Source organism: Biomphalaria glabrata, chromosome 7, assembly GCF_947242115.1.
Source record: "Biomphalaria glabrata chromosome 7, xgBioGlab47.1, whole genome shotgun sequence".
NCBI classification, from domain to species: Eukaryota; Metazoa; Mollusca; class Gastropoda; family Planorbidae; genus Biomphalaria; species Biomphalaria glabrata.
In genome coordinates, this window is record NC_074717.1 from 26,437,292 (window position 1) to 26,461,135 (window position 23,844).

The 23,844-nt window shown below is 35.3% G+C and overlaps 2 protein-coding genes and 1 long non-coding RNA gene across 4 annotated transcripts; 2 read left to right on the plus strand and 1 right to left on the minus strand.

The window, feature by feature from the left end:
- Window positions 1-521: 521 nt before the first annotated feature.
- LOC129927421 (uncharacterized) lies at window positions 522-4,710 on the minus strand. The gene is made up of 3 exons (XR_008779033.1): window positions 4,611-4,710; window positions 3,307-3,428; window positions 522-956 (listed from the first exon to the last, which is right to left on the minus strand). It is a non-coding gene; the product is annotated as an uncharacterized LOC129927421 (long non-coding RNA).
- A 579-nt stretch (window positions 4,711-5,289) lies between these two features.
- On the plus strand, window positions 5,290-12,050 carry LOC106061539 (cytosolic iron-sulfur assembly component 2B-like). Its single transcript, XM_013219708.2, has 5 exons — window positions 5,290-5,564; window positions 7,170-7,249; window positions 7,354-7,479; window positions 7,973-8,018; window positions 8,667-12,050. Exons 1-5 carry the CDS (start codon window positions 5,447-5,449, stop codon window positions 8,753-8,755), a joined length of 459 nt encoding a protein of 152 aa, XP_013075162.1. The 5' UTR covers window positions 5,290-5,446; the 3' UTR covers window positions 8,756-12,050.
- Window positions 12,051-12,365: 315 nt separating this feature from the next.
- LOC106061537 (testis, prostate and placenta-expressed protein-like) lies at window positions 12,366-23,420 on the plus strand. 2 transcript variants are annotated; one of them, XM_056036470.1, is made up of 9 exons: window positions 12,366-12,406; window positions 13,657-13,805; window positions 16,926-17,154; window positions 19,981-20,042; window positions 20,275-20,333; window positions 21,911-21,996; window positions 22,251-22,312; window positions 22,540-22,604; window positions 22,743-23,420. In XM_056036470.1, the coding sequence occupies exons 2-9, from the start codon at window positions 13,779-13,781 to the stop codon at window positions 22,804-22,806; spliced, it is 654 nt and encodes a 217-aa protein (XP_055892445.1). In that variant the 5' UTR covers window positions 12,366-12,406; window positions 13,657-13,778; the 3' UTR covers window positions 22,807-23,420. The 2 variants fall into 2 exon arrangements, with proteins under 2 accessions (XP_055892445.1, XP_013075160.2); XM_013219706.2 differs by lacking the exons at window positions 12,366-12,406; window positions 13,657-13,805 and adding an exon at window positions 15,259-15,512.
- Window positions 23,421-23,844: the final 424 nt, after the last annotated feature.

Below are 23,844 nucleotides of genomic sequence, written 5' to 3' on the forward strand. Positions count from 1 at the left end.
ACCAATTATTGTAACCTAGCAAAATAACCTCAACGAAAGGATTACAAAATGGAATGTTTAATCATCAATTAGAAACTAGATCTAGAGCCAAACCAATCACTTCTCAAGCGTCCTTGTTTTCATCCCTTCTTTGTTTCTCCCTCGTGTCCTATGGTGCACAATATCGCGCCAAATGACAGTGCGCAATGTAGAGACATAACAATACGAAAAAAAAAAGCAACATTTTTTTTTAAACATGTCAATTGAAATTCCAAGATTTAAATTAAAATAACCAAGGAATAAGTTAAGAAATCAATGACCTATAATGACCTAGAAGTGTTTAAGTCACTGATTAACATGCACAACTAGATGAACACGTGGATAGGCATAAAACGTTACTATCTTATCTTTTGAAGGAACGTCTGTAGTTTATAAGAAAAGAAAATAAGATTTAATAAATTTAAGTACTATTCTTTTTTTTGGGGGGTGAAAAAAAATGCTAATACCTTTCTATAGAAACATTTCATATTACTCGAAAAATATACAATATAACACATCCAGGTGTAAGACGGTTCTTTTAATTTCTAGACATCGGTACTGTATGTAACCTAACAATTATAAGCCCTAGAAGTCTTCGTCAATATGAAAAACAAAATGAATGAATCAAGATTGTCAAGCCCTCAAAAGCTTCCTAAATTAAATGGGGCTATAATTATTTTAAAAAAATGAATTTCGTCAATTCTCCAAGGATTCATAGTTTCTAACTTGTTTTTTTTTTAAAGTAAATTATACCATTGAAAATCAAAAGTAAATGTTGACTTTTTATTGTTTGTTTTTCGAGTTTCGGACTTGGCTTCAGAAACGATGATTAGGCCTGTACAATCTACATCCTTGCAAAAACTTCCTGCTGAACGATAAAGATGACAGCGGACAAGGTTCGAACACACGAACAAGCGGCCATGTTTAGTCACTGTAGGCTTAAATAGAGAAAAGAAAAATATTGTGAAACAGCCATTTACCCATAGAATATATCAAAGGCTGCCTTAACAGTACTCGGCGACCCGGGCGAGTGTCATATGTTGGCTTGGGAGCCGTAATTGTAGACTAACCTATACCGTACCATATTAGGCTCATGGGCTCGTCCGACTCAAATTGTGACCTTAGTGATTGAATCATTGAAGACGGCCTTGCCCTAATGCTGTAGGCTTCCAAATTATGGAGTCCTCATTTATTAGAACTGGTCTGGTTACCGGAGATAACGATGACAAGGGCATTCCCTGTTGCAGGCCCCTTTCTATGGCGGAGGCCTAGTCGCCACCTAAAAGACCGCCTCTGAATATATCATAGGCCCTATATACGAGGACGACATTTTTATTATTTATAATAAGATAATTTACAATATTGAACAATATCGTTTGAATGTATTCTTTATATTTCGATTGCTAATTGAACCTTGTGGTCGCTAAAAATTAAAGAGATAAATAATAGTGTAGGCTTATTAATATAACCTACAACAAACAACCTATTTATAAGTCTAAGCGTTTGGGGAAAAAAAAACACAACTGAAAATCTGCTTTTTTTTTTTTTTTTTTTTACAAAACTTAAATCTTTTCTCTCTGTCCGTCTGGTCAAACGTTTGTAGCCTACACGTTATTTCTCCTACACCCAATCTTGGATCAAGCTGAAATTTTGTACAATTATTTCTTTTACCTGACAAAACAAGAATCAGTTTTAAAATTAGTTAATTGGTAATTGATTCTCTTGTTTGGTGTCTCCAACAAGAGAAAGAAATTGTACATGATTGATAAGGTCGTATAAGTTGAATTAGCCACCTAACTACTTTGTAGGTCGCCGCTGGAAAGTTTGAAGCTAACAATAGATAACTATAAAAACCTTTTATTTTAATAAGCACTTTCCTGGCACAGTGGCTAGTTTATTAGCCTGATTCGAGGCTTTAGTCGTTTAGTTCGAATTAAGGGAGTTCACATTTTTTTTTTATTATTATAAATACATTAAAAAATCTATCAACGAGATATCCCATTTTTTCTCTCTCATATGTAATATGTGTCTACCTGTGGTCTTAACAAATAAAAGGATATAGTTCTAGCTCTATAAGCTCTTGACTGGTTCAAATGTTTGAGAATCACTGCTCTAGAAATTTCCATCTATGAACATTTTTGTTTGAACGTTACCATACATCCGGGTCTGAAAGACACTATTTGAAAACATAGCCTACCTGCCGCAGGTAAATAGTTCCATGGTCGCATTTTTTTTTACATTGGAAAAAAAATCTATTTCTTTAGCCTCTTGAAAAGTTATCTGTCCATAAATCAGCATTTTTGTATGCCGGTGATTCGCAGGTTCTGTTTTATATTGTGAATTATAAATTATTTTGTTGAGAGAGAGAGAGAAAGAGAGAGAGGGAAGGGGGGAGTCGGATAGTGAGTCGTATATTCTACATTATATTAGAACATTCAGCATAACTTTAACTTTAAGAAATTTCGTATTTAATGTATTACTTTCAAAGGTAGTAAACAAAGAGGTGGGTACGATGATGGTATATGCAGAGCACTGCACACAGTGAGGGACTTATTCTCGTTGGTTGGAGGGGGGGGGGGAGAGAACTAAAAGAAAACTTTAAAAAAAAATCTAAAATATGTACCAGTAATTTAATTTGTCATTATCATTACATGATATTTTATAAGAGGATAGCGGTCTGCACAAAAACAAAATGCCCAAGACCTCTACTAATCTAAATCCGGCCCTGCTGGTAGGTACTGGTTTAAAACAAAAAAAAGGAGCGGAGGGGCACACATCTGGCTTGCATCCATTTCCTTTTACTAAATAATTATATTTTTTGTTTATGTAAGCTTCTTGGCTGATGCCATCTTACAAGCACAACCCTGGAACCACTCGTCTGTGGGTCTCAAGACGCACCAACTTGCAAGTCATAGTTACGAAACGAAATCGACATTTTTGGAACGTTGCCAATTTGCGTAAGCGATTGTTTTTTTTTTTCTATGATCCCATTCAGTTCAAGAGCTTCTGTTCTACTTTAAGCGGTTTTACGGTACAAAGTTTCTTTGAAGGAAGTCACATGTCGACATTGCATTTCCACGAGTCATGACGGGGATTGTTTTAATAGAATTAAGTTGTTATATAATATCCATTCATAAGTTGGAATAGTAGAACTTGTGGTGGGAAATGTTTAAAATAACTCTGACGCAAGAATATTTGTAGGAGAAATGTTTTTAAATACAATTATTTATTTGTAACTTAATTTGAATTAGATTAAGTAAAAAAAAAAAACAAAAAAAAAAACGTTACCTTGAACTCATTACGCCCAGCTGTGCAGAAGTTAAGCGCATGTGATTCAGAAAGAAATAGCTTCCATTTTTATTTCAATCAACAATCAACAACTGCTTTTAGAGTGGCCTCGATGGGAAAGCCTGTAAATAAAGAATTGGCGCAAAGTTAATACTTTATAGTACAATCTAATTCATTCATGAATAAATGTAGCATTATAGTGTATTAGGCTAGCGTATACAGAACTGGTTTTCGTCAACATGCTATATGCCTAATATGAAATTTTGATCCTGTTATAATCATCAAAACTTGGGACGAGGAGAATACTGCTATATCGGAAAATTGACCCCTCCCCATATTTTTAACATTACAGAAAGTTTACTAGGGTAAGCCAATACTAAACATTACATAAAGTTTACTAGGGTAAGCCAATACTAAACATTACATAAAGTTTACTAGGGTAAGCCAATACTAAACATTACATAAAATTTTCTAGGGTAAGCCAATAGCTGTGATGATGCTTGTTCAGGCTGTCACGAGGTCAACTATAGATGACTGTTGAATTTCAACCAATTATTCTGCAAGCGTTTGGGTGTTATTGTTCGGGTGTATTCCGTGTAGTTGATCAACAATCCAGACAAAACAAACACATCGGTTTTAACTAGTAAAGAGATGTAGTCAACGCTGAAGAACAGTGTAACAGGTATTTATTCTAAGAAAAGGCCACAGTAAAAGTCTCTGTCACTAAACACGTCGTTACCCTAGAGGATTATATCGCTAACTGATTTTTCAGTCTCTAACCCAACATATCCCAAACGTCTCTAGTCCCGTTCAATATGCGTCATCTATGGTGCGTCGCTAAATAACTAAACTATAAATAAGGTGTCTAACATAGCCTACTAAACATTACATAAAAATTACAAGGGTAAGCCAATAGTAAACATTACATAAAGTTTACTAGGGTAAGCCAATACAAAATATTACATAAAGTTTACTTTGCTATGTGCATGCCAACGCACTTAGCCCACCCATGTTGTTAAAAAAAAACTGCAGACAACCACGTGATAGACCTACCACTATTGACTCATACAAAATATTGGATGAATGTAAGGCCTAGTCATCGGAGGTCATGGCCAAGACAATTAAAAAGATGCTAACAATAAAGCGAGATGTAGGCCTATATCTACTTTTCTCCCCTGCCTAATGTTGACTTGTAACGTACGTACGTATATCTAGCAGCCCCCCGAAGAGAAAAGACACTCTTGATTTTGTTCTGTCAGTTCATCTCGTTTAGATCTCAAAATGTTAAAAGCGCCTTTACAGACCTGATTTCATATTATCTCCTTCATTGAGCTAGAAAATAAATTCCATACAAAATGTTGGAAGAGCTATCTATGCATGTGACATTGATTTAGTCTCTCCTCAACTAAATTTACATTTCTACGATTGGAAATGCAAAAATACAAAGGGAGAAAAATAGATTTTTATTTTAAATTCGATACTATGATTTAAAAGTAGTTACCTCCCTTTTCAGAACTATTAATAATTCAACGTATAACAGCACACAAGTCAAGTACAATTTTTTCCTTTGTTCGATACCAAACAAAATAATTAATTACCAACAGTTAATTCATTTTTGTATTATCAGGTAAAAGAAATGATTGTGCAAAATTTCAGTTTGATTCGAGATTGGGTGTAAGAGACATACAAACTTTTTTTTTACCAGAGTTGATATAAGCTTTGTAAAAAAAAAAAAAATCCGATTGATTTTGGCAACCCTTTTCTATATTATCCATTTTATTAATGCTTTTACTCTTGTGACGTAGTCAGATGGGACTAGTCAAGGTTTTATTGTTATAAATCTTTTTTTTTTTTTTTTTTTTCGTGATTTTATCCGGACGTTCTGTAACACTGTAGTGACTGTAGCCATCTGCCTCCATAATTAATATTATATTAGGTATCTGCGAAACTTAAGAAAGATACATTTAACGTTGAACTTCCGTTGTGTTTGTAATAAAAACATCTCCAGCTAGAGACTAGATTGTCACTAGATCTATATAGATCTCGAGTAGTAGACTAATCTAGACTGTTGATCTTAAGATCTCTAGATATCTTTAAAAATATATGGTATTCATATATTATAAAATATTATTCTTTAAGTATGGGTGGTCTTGACAATGCCAACCCCGTAGTTTTCCAGGCTACAAAAGAACGTTCTGTTTTACCAGAAGAAGAAGATGATAGCATCGTTGATAAGTTTGACTCGCGAGAAATTTTCGGTAAATACACCTACTAGTGACCTAGAATAGATCTAGACTAATTGAAAGTAATTGTCGTAATGAATAATGAAGCAAAGACACTGTGACTGTGTGACAGCAGTGAGTGATGTAGATTTAGTCTAGAAGAAGTCAGACCTCTAGTAGTGAGAGTGAATCTAGTACTATCTAGTCTAGCAACTCCCACCCTGAAAATTAAAATAATTAAATAGATCTAGAATAATCTAGATTCTAGTGACACTAGTGACACACTAGTCAAATCTAGTCAGAGTAGTGACTAGTCTAGTCTTAACTTAGACTATATACTGGCCTTTATAATACTATATTGATATATACTCAGCTATAGACAGCATAAAGAGAATAGAAAGTATAGTATAGACTCTAGATCTAGTTCAAGTAGTTATGGAGAAAGCCAACAAAGGATAACTGAAAACTTTGACCTGAGACTGAGCTGACTGAGAATACTGAGAGCAGAAGGCTCTTCTATCTGAAAAATCATTAAGCAAAGTGTTGAAAAAAGGATGCTGCTAAGGAAACCAATACATAGAGGAACATGGAATGTGAGTACCATGTATGAAAGTGGAAAATCCATTTGGCTGTCAAGTCTAGATCTAGTACTATAATTATAAAGTATAAAGAAGGACAAATAGGATTAAATCTTTTTAGAGGAACTTGCACATTAAGCATAACTAACAGGCAGTTTATGTTGTATGACACCACTAAACGTCTAGCTGGAACATTAAAAAAAAACTGAATGACCTGTAAAAGATAAACAGAGCAACACAACTAATAGCTTCAAAAAGCATTCTATGAACAAATGGGTGGAATACTTCTCTATGAATTATTGAACTGCGATAAGCCTACTAGAAAAGAAATAAAGAGGACTATCTCAAAAATGGAAAGCAGACCTGGAATGTTCAGTAACAAAATGGAACAAAATGGAAAAGATGTCCCAGTACAGGGGGATATGGAAATCTATTGTTTGCTGTCCATACTCCAATAGGAGTTATAAGCTGTAAGGGCCAGTGGGAAGTGTCAAGGAACAGGGATTGACTTTAAATTCATATAACTAAATGTCATAGATATCCTTCAAAGTTACTTCCCTTTTTGGTTAAGTCAGGTATTTTGTGTTTTAGGTTTGCTCACAGTTCTTCAATATTGTGAACAAAGTTTTAAAAGGAATACAGCTCAGCTTGATTAGGTAGTGTTCTTCTAGTCACCTTCCTGCACAATATCACTTGTGTTTTTATAGTTTAGTAACAGATTTGTATTAACTCTTCAAAGAATTAGATATATGTGAAGATGTGATGCCATTCTGTTCATCAATAGCAGATGATAGTGCTTATCATGGGAGTGTTGTAAGTTATCCAAGCCATGTCATTAGATTCATTAGATGCTTATAGTTGATATAACATACCACACACCTTAAACACTAAAACAAAACTTGCTATGCTAGAAATAAATGGATAGCATCTATAGTGTAGTTAGTATTTATTGTTCACATAGAAGAGATTACAATTTTGGTAAATTTAAACGAAAAATATTAATAAATTGGTTTAAATACCAGTAGCTCAGAATTTAACCAGCTTTTTTTTTTTATAAATGCAGATTTAATCAGAGTGATCAATGATCCTGAACATCCATTGACACTTGAAGAGTTAAATGTGGTTGAAGAGTCAAAAGTAAAAGTAAGGTTGTTGTTGTTTTTTTGTGTATGTATTGTTTAAAAGAAATTTATTATTATTCATGTGTTCATTTGAAATTTTAAACACTATTATTATTTCCCTCATAGGTTGATGATAATGCAAACACAGTTCATATTTACTTCACTCCCACAATTCCTCACTGTAGTATGGCCACTCTCATTGGTTTATCCATACGAGTCAAGTTATTGAGATCACTACCATCAAGGTTCAAGGTTTGCATCTCTCAATGTAACATCCTTAGGCAGCAGTGCTTATTGAAAAATATTGCTTTCAAATAATTTTATTTTAATAAACATGTTTTATCTAGTTATCTACAGTGTTATCTATTTCACCAAAAGAAAATAAGATACCCTTATCTATTCATTTGCATTTTTGTATGCATCACCACCTAGGTATAATAGTTTTCTTTAAGTTTATTCATACTTCAAGTATTTAGTTTTAAATGTATTTTTATACTATTTTTAATTGCTGCCAAAAACAAGGTTATATTAATACAAATACTCTATGATGATAAAAAAAAATTGACATTAAAAATGTAAAAATGTGTGAAAGGTAATATGAATATTTGCAATGATTGTGACATTAACACTGACAACAATCATTTGGTTTTTATATAAGAGAGGCAATGTTTTTAAAATCAGCAATAATATGGTTGTAATAAGTGTTTCTCAAATTACATAATAGATACACATTTTATTTTTGTAGGTTGATATTGAAATCACACCAGGAACACATGACTCAGAGATAGCTGGTATGTAATCAAATGAACAAACATTATACTATTTGCATTTCAGCTAAAAACTGTGTCCTCTATACTTGTAATGATTATGGCTAATTTATTGAATTGTATATAAATATATTGTTTAAAAGCAGTCAGTCAGTTTCTTTATTTTTCTATTTGTTGTTAATAGTTAAATCTTTAAAAAGTTTAAAGTCTATAAAAAAAAACTCATAAAGTACCTGTAATCAAATCTTGTGTAGTATATTTTTTCGAATTGCATTTTTGTTAAAGATTTACTATCTTTTTTTTAATAAATTTTTACAATATAACTTTCATTTTGATATTATTAATGTAAAGAAAATTGTATGTAGATTCTGTATGTGGGAAGCGTGGTCGAGAGGCTAAGTGCGCTTGAACTTGGCTTGGCTTGGCTACCTAGAAGGGTGCTCGAGGTTCGACACCCGACTCGGGCAGAGTTGTGTTTACTGAGCGCCTAAAGGCAGCACGGAAAACCAACTCCTAGATACCCCCTCCCCCCCACTGGTCCACAAATGAGATTGGACCAAAAGCGCTCTGAGCATGCTATAAGCATGAAAGTAGCGCTATATAAAAGCTATTATAATAATAATAATGTCTCTAGCTGAATAATCAATTCAATGCCTCTTCTTTTCTCAACAGTAAATAAACAACTGGCAGACAAGGAGAGAGTAGCTGCAGCCTTGGAAAACTCACATTTGTTGGATGTTGTCAACCAGTGTCTGTCCTGATGTGACAAGTAGTGTAGCACTAACAATAGCATAAAAGTTGACTGGAGAATCACAGCTCTGGCTTCATTTCATTGCTGACTTCCCTGCCTATTGCCTAGAATATTGGATTTGGTTTCACTGAAACTTTTAAATATTGATTCAAGAATAAGCAAAGTCACTATCAGTTTTTCTCTGTTGGCTAGAGTTACTAACACTATATTTATTATATCTGTTAGACATCATGATAAATGGTACAATAAAGAAGAAATCCTTCATAATTATGTTTGCTAAAAATGGTAAAATTAAATTCCATTTTTTTTTTATTTCATGTGATTGATTAAAACCAAAAATAACAACCATGAAATATAATTTAATTTTTTTTATCTTATTATCTTGGATTTTGCTGTAAATTGATAATAATAACTCTATAGTTGCAATTAACATTTTTTTTTTCATTTAACTCTTTCAGTGCAGCATTACTCTCAGATTATTATCTTTTTCCATACTCAGTTTAAAATATTTTCTTGAATAATTTATTTTATTTATAACACTCAGCCTATTCATTTTCCTTTAAAATATCAAATATAATATATAAATATAAAAGTTATGTTAGTTTTAGTAACTCTACCTCCATGCACAGTTTTGTTTGTCCCGGAAAATTTTTTTTTTTCGATTAAAACAATACCCATTGAAATAGTTTGTATTGTGGTTTCTGCCAAAAGTAACATGTTAAAGTGAAGAAGTTAATTTTTTTTTACTGCCAGTACAATCTTCTGTTGTACATTCAGGGACAATATTCTGAGAGTGACCATAGACTTTTTAAGTGACTGTTAGGTTTAATTTTTTAATGTAAGTGTTTGTGCATTTTGAAAGCATGTTGGCTAAGTGGTAAAGCGCTTGGCTTCCGAAAAATTAGGAGTTCTGGGCTCAATTTCTGGTGAAGACAGATTTTTTATTTCAGCATCTTTAATGGGTGCCTGATATTAGTTGGGGAAAATTAAAGATGGTCGATCGTTGTGCTGGCCACATGACACCCTTGTTAACTGTGAGCCATCAAAACAAATGACCTACACATCATCTGCTCCATAGATTGCAAGGTCTGATAGGGAGAACTTAGTGCATTTTACTTTTACCATTGTTAAGTGACTTTCAAAAGTTTTACCAGTTTTAGAAATTGTATTTTGAAGCCACAGAATTTACTTTATGATGATTTTTTTTTTTCATTTTTTCTTGAAAATGCCAGAACTCTGAGGCTGCACTCCCTGATCATTTTTGCAGATTTTGAATAGTAAATTTGTGTTTGCCAATAACTTTGAAAAAAAAAAAAAATGCATAGTTTGAGACATACAACTTTTTAGAATTATGTTCATTTGTTCATTTAATCGCCTCACACATCCACATATTCAACAACATTGTTACATGTGTGTTTGTGTGGGCTGTACTATTTCCTTTCAAAGAACCTAATTAATTAATGAGTTCATGTCACAAAGTAAATCGTACAATAAGGTAAAAGTAAACCTGTAATTTAAAATATTGTTGGTATAATTTACAATCAGTATAATTTAAAATACAGATCATATTGTTGGTATAATTTACAATCAGTATAATTCAAAATACACATCATATTGTTGGTAAAATTTACAATCAGTATAATTCAAAATACAGATCATATTGTTGGTAAAATTTACAATCAGTATAATTCAAAATACAGATCATATTGTTGGTATAATTTACAATCAGTATAATTTAAAATACAGATCATTAAAAGCTATTTCAGCAGGGTTGTATCTGCAAGTCACCATTGGCTCATATTTTGAATGATAAGTTGCATCATAATGAAAAGTTGGCTGTGTATTGTAAACATAATTTACTTAAATTCATGGTTTTAAATTTATAATAAATATTTAGATTATAAGAATAAAATGAGAATATTCTGGGATTGTCAGACCTTTTAATATGATAAATGATCTTTTTTATTTCACTATCTAGTTTAGTATTCATAGCGCTAGAATGTCACCCTAGCCAGAAATCTATTCCATGTTTTAAAAATATAAGATTACGAAAACGTCTCTTTTACTTGGCTCAAACCTGTTGTGTGCTGTTTTGAAAACTAATATCTTGCCAAGTTATGAGTGGTTGTAGAGGCAAAATTAGAACAGAATAAATGGACAACAACAACAACAAAAAAAAGATCATGACGGCCCCTTCGGGATAGTCGTTATTGGGCATTAGGTATATAACAAACTTATACCTATATCGCATACGCAATTGCCAATTAACGCGGGCTGCCTTTGTAGGCCTACGCATGTCATTCAATATGCATACTTGTATAAGCAAAGCTTTCGTAAGCTCATAGTTGGCTCTTGCACCGAGCTTGTACAAATGATTCAAACAGCTTGTCTTCCGAGCCAGTATAGAATTCATTGCCACTGCAAAGACGAACGAAACTGTTTTCTTCTAAGCATGAACTATTTGAACATTGCAATTGTGGTCGCTGTTTGTATTCACGTATTATTTATTTTAAAACTTTTCTTCCAGAGCTGAGCTCATTTCTTGTTCACTGTCCTTAGCTTTTTATTTTTTATCAATATCTTTCTTCACATAGTGCGTCTAGGTCTTCCCAGTGGTTCACATTTATCTCAAGTCTCGTTTCATGACATCAACATAGCGGAGGGGAGAGGGACCATTGGCGCCATTCGTTCACTATAGAGGATGACTACGAATTCGTTCGTCCTCCATACGGACCATGCATGCGCAGGCGAAATAGCCTAGGGTGGTGTATATACTGGGAAGACCCGAGCAAGCAAGCACCTGAATGTTGCTTATTCTGTTTTGTTATGTAACTTTCAAGATACTGCGGAGACAACGCTTGTGGAATTCGTTTAATTTGCGCACTTGCATCGAATGTTCATGTTTCGCTACCGTACGTTTTCGTATTGAGTTTTTTCCCCTTACCCTACCGAAAGTAGAAGCAGCCTTCCCAAATGAGCTTTTTGATATATTTTTAGGACAGGTCGTCTCTGTGGATCCTAAATAACAAAATTTATGCCCGACACCCAGCAGGATTCAACTAAAAATATGGTTAGTGCCATTGGGTCGGATGCTTCCATCATATCGGTTTTCTTTATGCTGATTGTCAATTCATATTCCTTGCAGGCCTGTGAAAAACGAGACTTTAGTGACAGCGGAGAGCATTTTGGTGTTGTTTTTTTACAAGCGTAGCTTTAATTTTGGTTTTGGACTTAACCTTGAAGAAAAACACATTCCATTTCATCATTAGAAAATAAAAATGTGATTTAAGAATTTTGAACTGTAACTAGTTAATCATTTGTTGTTGTTTTTTTTTCCCTTTATCGTTTCAGGGCTCTTGCGCGAGACCAATCGTCATAGAAGGCCTGAACACTGAACCTGTGGGCAATTTAGGCCAATAGCTTGTTGCCACGTCACAGGTAGTGACGTCGAAGGTCTGTGTTGAGGCCTTCTATAACGAATGGTCTTGTCTCGGGGAACATTGAACGCCAATGTCAGAGCCTGTTGGGATGAATTGAGCTGTGGTTTTCAGAACATGTAGATCTCCATAACTATAGAGAGGTGAAGTCCTCTAAAACTTTTTAATCTTAAGAAAGAGAAAAAGAAGATACGTTCTGACAAAAAAAAAAAGAGAGAACTTTGGTGAGACAAAAAGTTTTATCCAATATTTAAAGAAGGAGAAAGGGTTCTCAAATAACTGTCTGAAGTGTTCTGTTAAGTGTTCATTCATTCATTTTATTTATTTCACCGAGTGTCCAATGTCGGAGACCGAGAAACCTAACTAGTCCCTCGTATTTCTTATTTGTTAGTAAAGCAGGGCCCCCTTTTGGAATGTCGCTGTGCATATGCCCTGGAGGATAACGAGTTTTCTCTTATTCCCACTCTTTACTTAGTCGCTCACACTGAATTGTGTTTCATTTTGCTGTCAGCATAAACATGTCTGATCGTCCTCTTCCTGGACATGTGCACTCCACAGCGAGACCAGGAAGCGTGTCCACGTATAAGTTAACCATTCTGCCAGATCAGTAGGCTAGGATTAGATCTACTCCCAAAACTTTGTGTCACTGTAATAGTTTACCATTCTGCCAGATCAATAGGCTAGGACTAGATCTACTCCCAAAACTTTGTGTCACTGTAATAGTTTACCATTCTGCCAGATCAGTAGGCTAGGACTAGATCTACTCCCAAAACTTTGTGTCACTGTAATAGTTTACCATTCTGCCAGATCAATAGGCTAGGACTAGATCTACTCCCAAAACTTTGTGTCACTGTAATAGTTTACCATTCTGCCAGATCAGTAGGCTAGGACTAGATCTACTCCCAAAACTTTGTGTCACTGTAATAGTTTACCATTCTGCCAAATCAGTAGACTAGGACTAGATCTACTCCCAAAACCTTGTGTCACTGTAATAGTTTACAATTCTACCAAATCACATTCTAGAATCTAAAACTTGAGGTTACCTTTTTTTTTCTCTTAAAATGGTGATAGTTCATCGTAACTATAGGCCTAACAGTTCCAAACTGGTTCAAGAGTTAGTGGGAACTTTTTTATGTGTTTGTCTTGGTGTTTCTAGAAGTATTGTTTCGCCATATATAATGAAAACAAAAGAAGTCTTTGTCCTGGATCGCGCCACTATAGATTACAGGTAGATAAACTCAACTTGGCGTTGAAGTATTAATGAGTGGAAGAATGTAGCCTACTGGGTTCATGAATGTGTTGTCGAAGACAGTGTCGTGTCAACACGTGTAGGCCTATCTAGCTTACCAGACTATAAAATAATGTTGTCTTTACTTAGCACATCTTAGGCCTACGTGCTTTTGTGTGTGTGTGTGATGTGATAGATGTGGATAGGCCTAAAATCTAATAACGCTATACCTTATTTCTCTTCTAGCTGAGGATGCCATTCTATTGCTTTTGGACCATCTTTATAAGCATCTCGATATACCCAAAACCTACGCACGAGTCCTCTTCGTAGATTTCTCCTCGGCTTTCAATACCATACAGCCACATCTAATGATAAACAAACTGAGTAACTTAAATGTAAGCCCTTACTTACAAGCATGGGTTCTAAACTTTTTAACCCAACGGCCCCAGTATGTTAAAGTCAACAACACCAAATCGTCAACTCGAGTACTATGTACGGTGCTCCACAAGGTTGTGTACTTTCTCCTGTGCTATACACTCTTTACACTAATGACATAAGAAGCATTTATGACTCAGTTAAACTCATTAAATTCGCTGATGATACTGCCATAGTCGGTCTTATTTCAGGAGACGAAACTCAGTATCGAAGCTCGATAGAAGAGTTTACAAACTGGTGCACCGACAACTTTCTAGAACTGAATGTAACAAAAACTAAAGAACTTATAATAGATTTTAGAAAGAAAAAACAAACTATACGTGAACTGCAAATAAACACTACATCTATAGAACAAGTAAAGGCATATAAATATCTAGGCGTTATCATCAACAACAAGCTTTCATGGGAAGACCACCTTGGAACTCTGACAAAGAAAACAGCCCAGCGACTCTTTTTTCTATACAAACTCAACAGTTTTAAATTAAACAAGAAGATCCTTGAGACATTTTACGGCGCAACTGTACAAAATCTGCTAACATACGGAATAAGTTGTTGGCAAGGCAACGCCTCATCTAAACTGTTGCAACGTCTAGAAAACATCATTAAAAAAGCATCAAAAATTACACTCACAACATTACCACATTTAAAGGAACTTTTTGAACAAACGTGCCTAAGAAAAATCGAAAAAATCTTGGAAGACAACGGCCACCCGCTCCATCAGAACTACGCCAGGTCGTCGCGAAGTGGGCGACTGCTGTCAATCAAAACAAGAACGGAGCGGTACAAAAACTCGTTCGTACCTCACTCGGTCAGACTCTATCACCGCCAATCATTGATCAGGGAACATGAAATGCACCAAGATACCTGTGTGTAGTCGCTGAATGAACTCTTCATGTTGTCTGTTGTATTTATGTGTATGTTTCTGTTGTGTTGTCTTTATATGAGAAACGAGTCCTTGTAATCACAACAAATTTCCGTAAGGTTCAATAAAGCAGTCTTAGTCTTAGCTCTCGCTCTTTCTCTCTCTCTCCCTGTCTCTTATTCTCTTTCTACCACCACCTCTTTACCCGAGTCTCTACTATATCTCTCTTCCTCTCTCTATACCGGTATATATTATATGTTATTATAACATGGGCCTAGATATTATGTTCACCATCACCTATCCGTTAGTCTATTGGACCGCTGGGACAACACTCAAGATCTGTTGACCGTCTTTCTCCATTTCCCCTGTGTCTTTTGCTTTTGATAGAATTTCTTTCAATTACAGGCCCGTCCATTCTTATATGTTGTCTTCCCATTGCTTCCTCTCTTTGTCTCTTCTTCTTTTTCCTGGTTCTGTTCCCTGAAGAAACAGTATATATAAAGACAATTTTGTATCATGCGTGTGTGTGGGGGGGGGGGGGGAAGGGGAGAGTTCGTAGAGTTGAGTCAACTGGATCAGTTTCCTTAACTATGACAGGCTCGACTAGGAAAGCTCAGGCAGTGGCACGGTAGTGAATTTGCATATTCACATGAACTGTACCTGACTAAGGATATCGATCGTGCCATTATTGTTTATTGATTAGCTGACCTGCCTTATAGGTATAGCTTGATAAGTATGTTAGTCTGAAGGTACGTCAAGTGATTAGCAGTTCGTCTGGGTAGAACCGTGCCGAAAGTTGTAACAGGTAAGTCAAAGCTATAAACCTACAAATAAAAACAACAACAATTTTAAAGAGTGTTTCTTTCTTGTCAAAAGACAAAACAAAGTGGAGTAAATATATATATAGCCTATTAAAAAGGGGGAGGGTCGCTATTGAGATTGTTATGAAGGAGTCTAACAACTCGAAATCTTCATTTTACGTATATTTTTGTTTTCACCTTATTTCTAGGCTACGTTGACACTTTTATGAATCTTATGTTTTAGAATGTGAATCTTATCTTAAAATTTACTTAGCCTATACACTATAACAAGTTCATTAAAAAAGATGATTAGGCTACGTCCTAGGACTATCTGTGTGTGTTATATAGTCGTTTATGTTAATTAGAGTTTAAAATTTAAGCTTAAGTTAGGGCCTACAGGTTTTCCTGGCTGATTCATGCAACTTTTTTTATGTTCTTGTGAAACTAAGAGAAGAACATTTATATGAATTTATCCTAGCTTTTGATTTAACAAATTTCCCTAAATGTAGGCCTATATGTTTGTGTGTTGTTGTTTATTTTTTTTTTTTTTGTTTTTTTTGTTGTTATTGTTGTTTTTAAATATTTTATTAAATTTACTGGAGACAAAAATACACCTTCTCAACACAATCGTCATTACAACTGCTACATATGTATGTGAGACATGGAAGTCATCTGTCAAAATTGAGAAAAGACTAAATGTCGCTCAACAAAAAATGGCAGAGATGGATTTTGGGAGTCAGTTACACAGATCGGGTCTCAAACAAGGAAATCCTATGCCGAACAGGGAGTCGAACACTTAGTGAGGTTGTGACAGAGCGTCGCATGAGGTTTGCGGTACAAGTTCTACGACAAAATGAATTACGCACACCAAGAGTTGCGACAACATGGAAGCCAATACGAGGAAAGCGCAAACAGGGACGTCCTCGTATTACCTGGCGACACACCTTCATGGAGGACCTCAGAACAGTGGACACCAGGTGGGAGGAGGCTTTAGACATTGCCAATGACAGATCTTTATGGAGACAGCTTGCTGTCCAATGCGCCGAAAGGCGCGGGAGGACCTAAGTCTAAGTAAGTCTAGGTTATGGTTTAGTATTGTATATTAAGTTAATGCTAATTTAGTGTTAAATCTTCGATCCTGGAGTGTCTCTAAGTTGAGGGATTTTACTAATGTTGTTACTCTGGTCGAATGTGAGTATTTATTTGTGAAAACCCTCATAATATCGAAAAGCGAAATTAATCTTATAATATTGAGATATATGTGGAGTTCTTCCCTTAAATGTTCCGCGCCCCCCTCCCCCCCCCCTTTTTTTTTTTTTACATTTTGCTCGTTTAGTTCACACTTGTTTATGTTACAGTTAGGCTACTAGCTATTATTTAACCCTGCAATGCACTATTATTTGTTTTTATCAATGCAGAGATCGATGGCTACTTTGGCCTACAGCCATGAAGCGCCACAACGTGTGGACACTGTAAGACTACCTAACTATGCTCACCAGTACGCCACATTCAGACGAGTTCCCCTGGCGGCGGTCAAACGCGGCATATTCCATCCCAACCCGCCTCATTACCGTCGTATGGAGATGGACGACACGCTGCAGAAGATGAGTGACGAGCACAGCAGAAACACAACCACGTGCGGACCCAGTGAGTACCATCTAATAGACTTTTCGTCTAGTGGCAAGTAATGTCTGACTTCGGTAGACATTCGTACACACGGAAACAATTCATATTTTTACTTAGTCATGTGTGTGCATATATATATATATATATATATATATATATATATATATATATATATATATATATATATATATATATATATATATATATAAAGCCTTTAAATATATAACTAGAACTAGGCCTATATATTATATATAAGCCTATAAACGCTTTGAGGATCATACGTTCCAGTCTACCAGTGCCGCCATGCTCTTACTTTAAAAAAAAAAATCGTTTTTTTTAAATAAATAAAAAAAAACCTGTAACATTCCGACCTGGATCAAAGTTCATTTTCTTGATTTAAAAAAACTACCCCAAAGTTATTAAGATATATATTACTTAATATGTAGGACACATTTCGGGGGAGAGAGGCGCAAAAATATGTTTGTGTGTACATAATTAATCTTTATTGCATTCTAACCCTTCATTCTTTCGGAAGACGTTTATTGTACCATAGTGTTACGAATCTCACTATCCAGGCTCTCTGCAAGCTGCACCATACACCACCAACGTAAAGAACTTGACAACTCAGGGCTCCAGAGTAACGTAACACTTTAATAGTTGAATAAATAACAGCCAATATCTCTCCGATAACACCGTATCACAGACCAAGATCAAGACGCCGTTCGTCTCAACTGTACTTGATAGTACTCCGCACTGAACCGTCGTAATGCTCTACAGAACCACACCGCTGAACCACACTGAACTGTGCTGTAGTCGACCGGACTGTAGTGAACCGGGCTCTGAACCCCTGTCGTGAATCTTCTCTCGTGAACCTTGCTGTATTGAGCCCCTTTTCTCAACCGTCTTGACTGCGACACCTCCGCTCTTATATAGGGTCCCTACTGGCCTTCTCGAACCGGACAGAACGCCGCTCGGCGTTTCTAGGTGGTCAGATGACTACAACTCTCGTGTCTCGTGACGCTCTTGAGCTCTGTTCACGGCGTCGATCCTTCCAGAACCGTCGTATTGACACTCGTCTCGGCTGACCGTCGTAACTCGTCACGGTTGACCGCTCGTCTAGCTGGCCTGGGGCGATTTGCGTCGGCTGACTACACTCACACCACTACCCCCATCTGTGCCACCACCAGGTTTATAACAATAGAATAGGTTCTTTTGAAGTTAGTGGGAAAATTGCAGACTCCCGCCATATACAGCACGGGGGTCTGGGGGAGCTCTGCAAGTTCCCCCAGCGCGGGGCGGAGCCCGTCCGCCAAGCACTATATCCAGTATTGAAAGTCAACAAAATGCATATTTTGAGGTATCTATAGTGCATTATCCTGCTAATAAAAAGTTTTATATCAAAAACCTTATGTGCTTTTCTTACTGACTTTGATCCTCCCGCGTCGTTCGGCGCATTGGGCGGCAAGCTGCTTTCACAAAAATCTTTCGCTAGCAATGTTTGAAGCCTCTTCCCCCCTGCTCCAAGGACCTCCATGAAAGTGGCACCAAGTTGTACTAGGATGTACCTGTTTGCGCTTTCCTCGTAATGGCCTACATGTCATCGCAACTCTTATTATGCGTAATTCATTTGTCGGAGAACATGTCCCGCAAACCTTATGCGAAACTCTGTCACAACCTTACTAAGGAGTCAACTCCCAGTTTGGCATAGGATTTCCTTGATTGAGACCCGATCTCTATAACTGACTCCTAGAATCCGTCTAAGCCATCTCTGTTGAGCCACATTTAGTCTTTTTTCGATTTTGGCAGATGCCTATTCACTGAACTTTATTAATGGAGCCAAGCCACTGGTAGAAATGTGTAACATCTCTTCGCTACGCTCTTGGAATTAGGTGACTGTAGTTTGTTTTAGATATTATATCTAAAAGGACGTTTTATCGTAAAAATCATTTTTGGGGGGATTTTTAACTAAAAAATCTGTGGAGGTTGTTGTTTTTTTTTTTTTTTTTTTATTCAGAAACCCCATAGCTACGCTCATAGAATTTGGTGACTGTAGTTTGCTTCAGAATAAAATTAAAGTAAGAGGTTTTCAATCTTATAACTCTCTGTTTGGGGATAATTAAACTCCAAACCATCAGGAGGGGTTTTAAACCAAAAAAAAAACAAAACCTATGGAGGAGGGGGGTTTAAACTCAAAACCCTCTTGGCTTGGCTATGCTCATAGAATTTTTAGTTTATTATTTGTTTTTTATATTGAAGAGGTATTTTTTAGCATCAAACCCCGCTGAAGGGGGTTTCAAATTCAAAACCTCTCTTGCTAAGCTCATAGCATTTTGAGTGTGTAGGCCCTAATTTGCTTTTTTTTATATTGAAGAGATATTTTTTAGCTTCAAACCATGCTGAAAGGGGGTTTAAATTCAAAACCCCTCTTTGCTATGCTTATAGAATCTGGTGACTGATGTATGGATATTTTTATCGTAAATTTAGGAGGGGGTTTTGAAATCGAAATCTTCCTTAGCTATGCTTTTGGAATTTGAATTCTTGTCTTTTTTTTTGTTGTTTTGTTTGTTTTTTTGGTTTTGTTTTATTGAAGTGGGAGATTTGACTGCAAGACCCCTTGGCAACGCTGGGGCAAGTGATGGTTTAGTGTTAAAATCTCACTTAAAATAAACAAAATCAGAGCAAAAAATCAGTCACTAAATTCCGATACCCCTCTCCGCAGGGGGGATTTCATTTCGGGCCCCCTTGCTACGTCCATGCTGAGACCCCAGCCTTTCTGTTTGTTTGTTTGCCCATCGTGTGTACAGTAAAACTACTTCTACTCTAATGTATTCTGTTTTTTTTTTTAAGGAGATTTTTCCAACTCCAATTCCACTTTGTTCAAACCTCCTCAACAAAGACTGCATTCTTTGGTAGGTTGAAGAGAAATGTAGTTTTGTGAAACGCTTATTATTACAGATTATAATATATTCCTATTCCTGCACATTTTTTTTTTTACATGTCTCTAAAATTTATTTGCTTTTTTGTTTATAGGCTACATGTTACCTACAGCGCATGATATCTGCCTTTTATTTTGCCTCTTTTCTCATTTTCAATTATCTAAAAATTCGCTTGTTTTTAAGCTGTATATGTCCAATTCAACAGAACATCACTGAAACTGGTAAACAATTACATCGAATCTATACGACACCCCAGGAGCTCACGTAAGAAGTTCAATATATAGGTCTACCATAATCATCCTGTCATTTAGAATTAGACTAATGACATTATTGATATTATTGTATTAATTGTAGATTGGCTGTAGCATTGTTTAATTGCACCAATGGTTGTTATAGAGACAACAGCATTGTAAATTGCGCAAATGGTGGTTAAAGAAACTACAACATTAAATTGTTGAAGAATTAAGTCTACCGGTAGGCCTACTTAAGAAGTTAAGTGTAAGTCTAGATAGTTTGTCACTGTTCATCTTTTATTAAAAATTATTATTAGCCTAAATAAAAAATTATTTATTCAAAATTATGTAGATCCATTCCTCTCCTCACTAAGAACTAAATATAAGACAAGAATTAAAAACAAACTTAGAATTTAAAAAATTCAGTGAGTGAGTGGATCATTGTAGTCTTACTTTAATTTAGCACATTGTGCAATGACTCGTGATTCTTTTAACTAGCCTACAAAGGCGTCGCTGGAGAGACAAAATAGAAAAAAAAAGTCACTCGACCAATCATCATCATAATAATAATTTAATTTGTATAGCGCTGTTAACATAAATTAAGTTGATCCAAAGCACTTAAAAAAAAAAAAAAGAGCTTGGCCTTTAGGTTAAAATCAAAAAAATTTAGATCTAAGTAGCCAACGTTGGAACTATAGGAACAGTACCAAGGAAAAGAATGAGAGGCAGACATGGAATGAACGGGTCTGTCTATGGAAGAAACGAATCCGGGTAGGGAAACGATTTTCAGATAAACGTGTAGTGTAAAAAGCAAGAGACGGGTCTCCGGAGGAAAACGTTTTGAATTAGGGGGTCTGAATTTTTAAATTGTGGTCTGTCTGAGCTCAGTGGAGAGCAAACTACAAACTGTCAACATTAATAATACGTAGAGTGAACGAACACACTTTTACTACTTTAGAATATGAACAAAAGTTTCAAGTTACCATTGTAGGACCGAAAATATTACAAGCTGACATCAGGGGAGACTACTCAAATAACACAACAAATAAAAGCTACCCATAGACATAAGTCATATTAATATCATATTAACACAACCCTCTTAGTCCTTACCTGAATTTGGAAAAGGCCGTCACATCATAGGGTTTTGGGAAAAAGGAGTCACAATCAAAAGAGATGAGTCTTGGAGTGTTGTTTGAAGAAGTCTTGAGCTGCCCTTGCATTGTATGATATTTGATCGGCGAGCCTCGACATTTAAAAAAAATATCTGTGATCAATTAGTCGACATGAAAGACGAAGTTTCAATATTATGTGATGTGACTAGATCTAGATCAGTGATGTTTATTTCAGCCTACGGGACATAAACATTTCAGATACATGTTTGACAGGCTGCATCACTGCAACTAGTCGCCGACTCTCTACTGTTACTGATCATCTTCGTGTTGCACTGCCACCAGAAGTTTTGAGGAGGCAGGGAACATCTCGTCACCTGCCGGATATGACCCGCGGACCAAATTATGGGCACAACTGGTATAGAGCATATTAATTATACAAACTATTCTATTTAACTCGTCCAATGAACGTATGTGAACATTGTTATTATTTTCACAGCCAAGCTCGTCAGGCCTGGTCAGTTTTTCTGAACAAATCACCAGAAAGATTTCAAATTCAACTTCCAGGTCTAGAGTCACACAAAGGTTGTTTCGTATACATATAATAACACAAGCCTATATGCTTAATATGTTTGAACTAAATCCACATTTAGTCATTTAATTAATTATTGTAAACGTATTGAATACATCTATATCTCTTGGACAGCTCACTTTATTGTAGCCTTGATTTTCTTTATGAGTCAAGACTGATAAACTCTTTAAAGTGTTCTAATTCAATAAGTCTTCTATGTTATTTATGGATTCCACCCATATAATTAGGCTGGATTCCTTTCTTTCAGATTTCCACTTTGATGGCTATGCAGTGAGATATCTTAGACCAGACATGACTAAATCTTGGAAGGTGAGTTTAACAAGAACATAAATGAATCAATACACATTTGTAAATTCCATACTTTTCCATAAGATTTAGCTCCTAGCTTTAGTACATTGCAATAAACATTAGTTAGATCACATTATGATTCTGGGATAATAAATTCTTTTCACCAAAAGGCCTTGCTTGCAGATGCCTTGTATTTCTTAGAATTTTTTGGTTCATACTATTAATGTAGTTATATTTCTGTATTTCAGTACACTTTACAATCTGAGCCAAAGCTTGATCAATATGGTCAGAAACCACTGCCTGCAAATATCTAGTAAGTCTTATAGGCAAAAGTTATAAAGCTTCATAGACTGTCTAAATTTTCAGCCTTTTTTATTTCTTAAATGCATCTATTTGATTGAAAATATTCTGATTTAATATAACATTTCATTATCATCTGCTTTGTCCCCAGTGCCAGGTTTAGGGACACATATCCACAACATCATCGCAATGTGGCTTCAGAAATGTGGAGATAAACATCTTCATATCTTGCTCTTTTCAGTCTTTCCATACAAGTTTTTCATGGTGAATTCATGTTTGTTTTTAGTTTGAATCGAGACTTTTACTTCTCAACTTTAGTTTTTATCAACACAAAAATAAAGTTTGAACAATGTAACACATTAGTTTACAGAATCAGAAGCTATTACATCTGCAAGGATTGAAATATTGTTTGCTACTTATGTTTTCTTATTATTTACATTAATAAAGTAAAGATTTTGCACTGAATGGATTTTAATGATATTACTTGATAACTTGCCAACAGACGTAAACTTTAAGCAAACTTAAACACAATAGTTTTGCTGTTTAACAATTAAAATCTGGATATTTGAAAGAGGGTGTGCTATGCATGCCAACTAGTATGCTTTGTCTATGATCTAAATAATAAAGTACTTCTATATTTTTGTTGTGGCTATTATATTATGCTTATTTGTTAAATGACAGCAGTATTTTAAATATCAGTATTAGCTCTTAAGTGTTAAAATGTTAACTTTGTTTTACCAGCTGTTTTATATTTGCTTTCTTTTGTGTTTGTTCTTAGCTATAAATAATCTACAAGATTTTGTAATTAAATCAAAAGGAAAAAAAAAGATGGTTTGCCTTTCATGTTTTAGATATAATTTTTTTTAACAACATTAAGTCGGGTAACATTAATATATTTTTTTTATGGATATTGCCCTATTTTCTTCAAGTAATTTTATTTACCTCTTAAAGCCTGAAATGAATTAGTGAAATTGTACTGGTGACAACGGTTAAAAATAATTGTACATAGCAAAAAAAGTATCAACTGACCATTCAAAGACACCATTTAGAGGACCGCCTGCTCTGGGAACCAGTGTGCAGTTAGTCTCTAATAATCCAGGTCAAAAAGAAGTTGAAGAATAGAAATCTGAGTCTTTTAAGCACTGTTAGTACTTTCATGACCTAGTTAAGCAAAGACTGGAGAGGGGTTAGGGTTTATTTGTTTTCAGATGCAATGTTACCCAACATTACTTCTGGTGAGATTGTAGAATGCT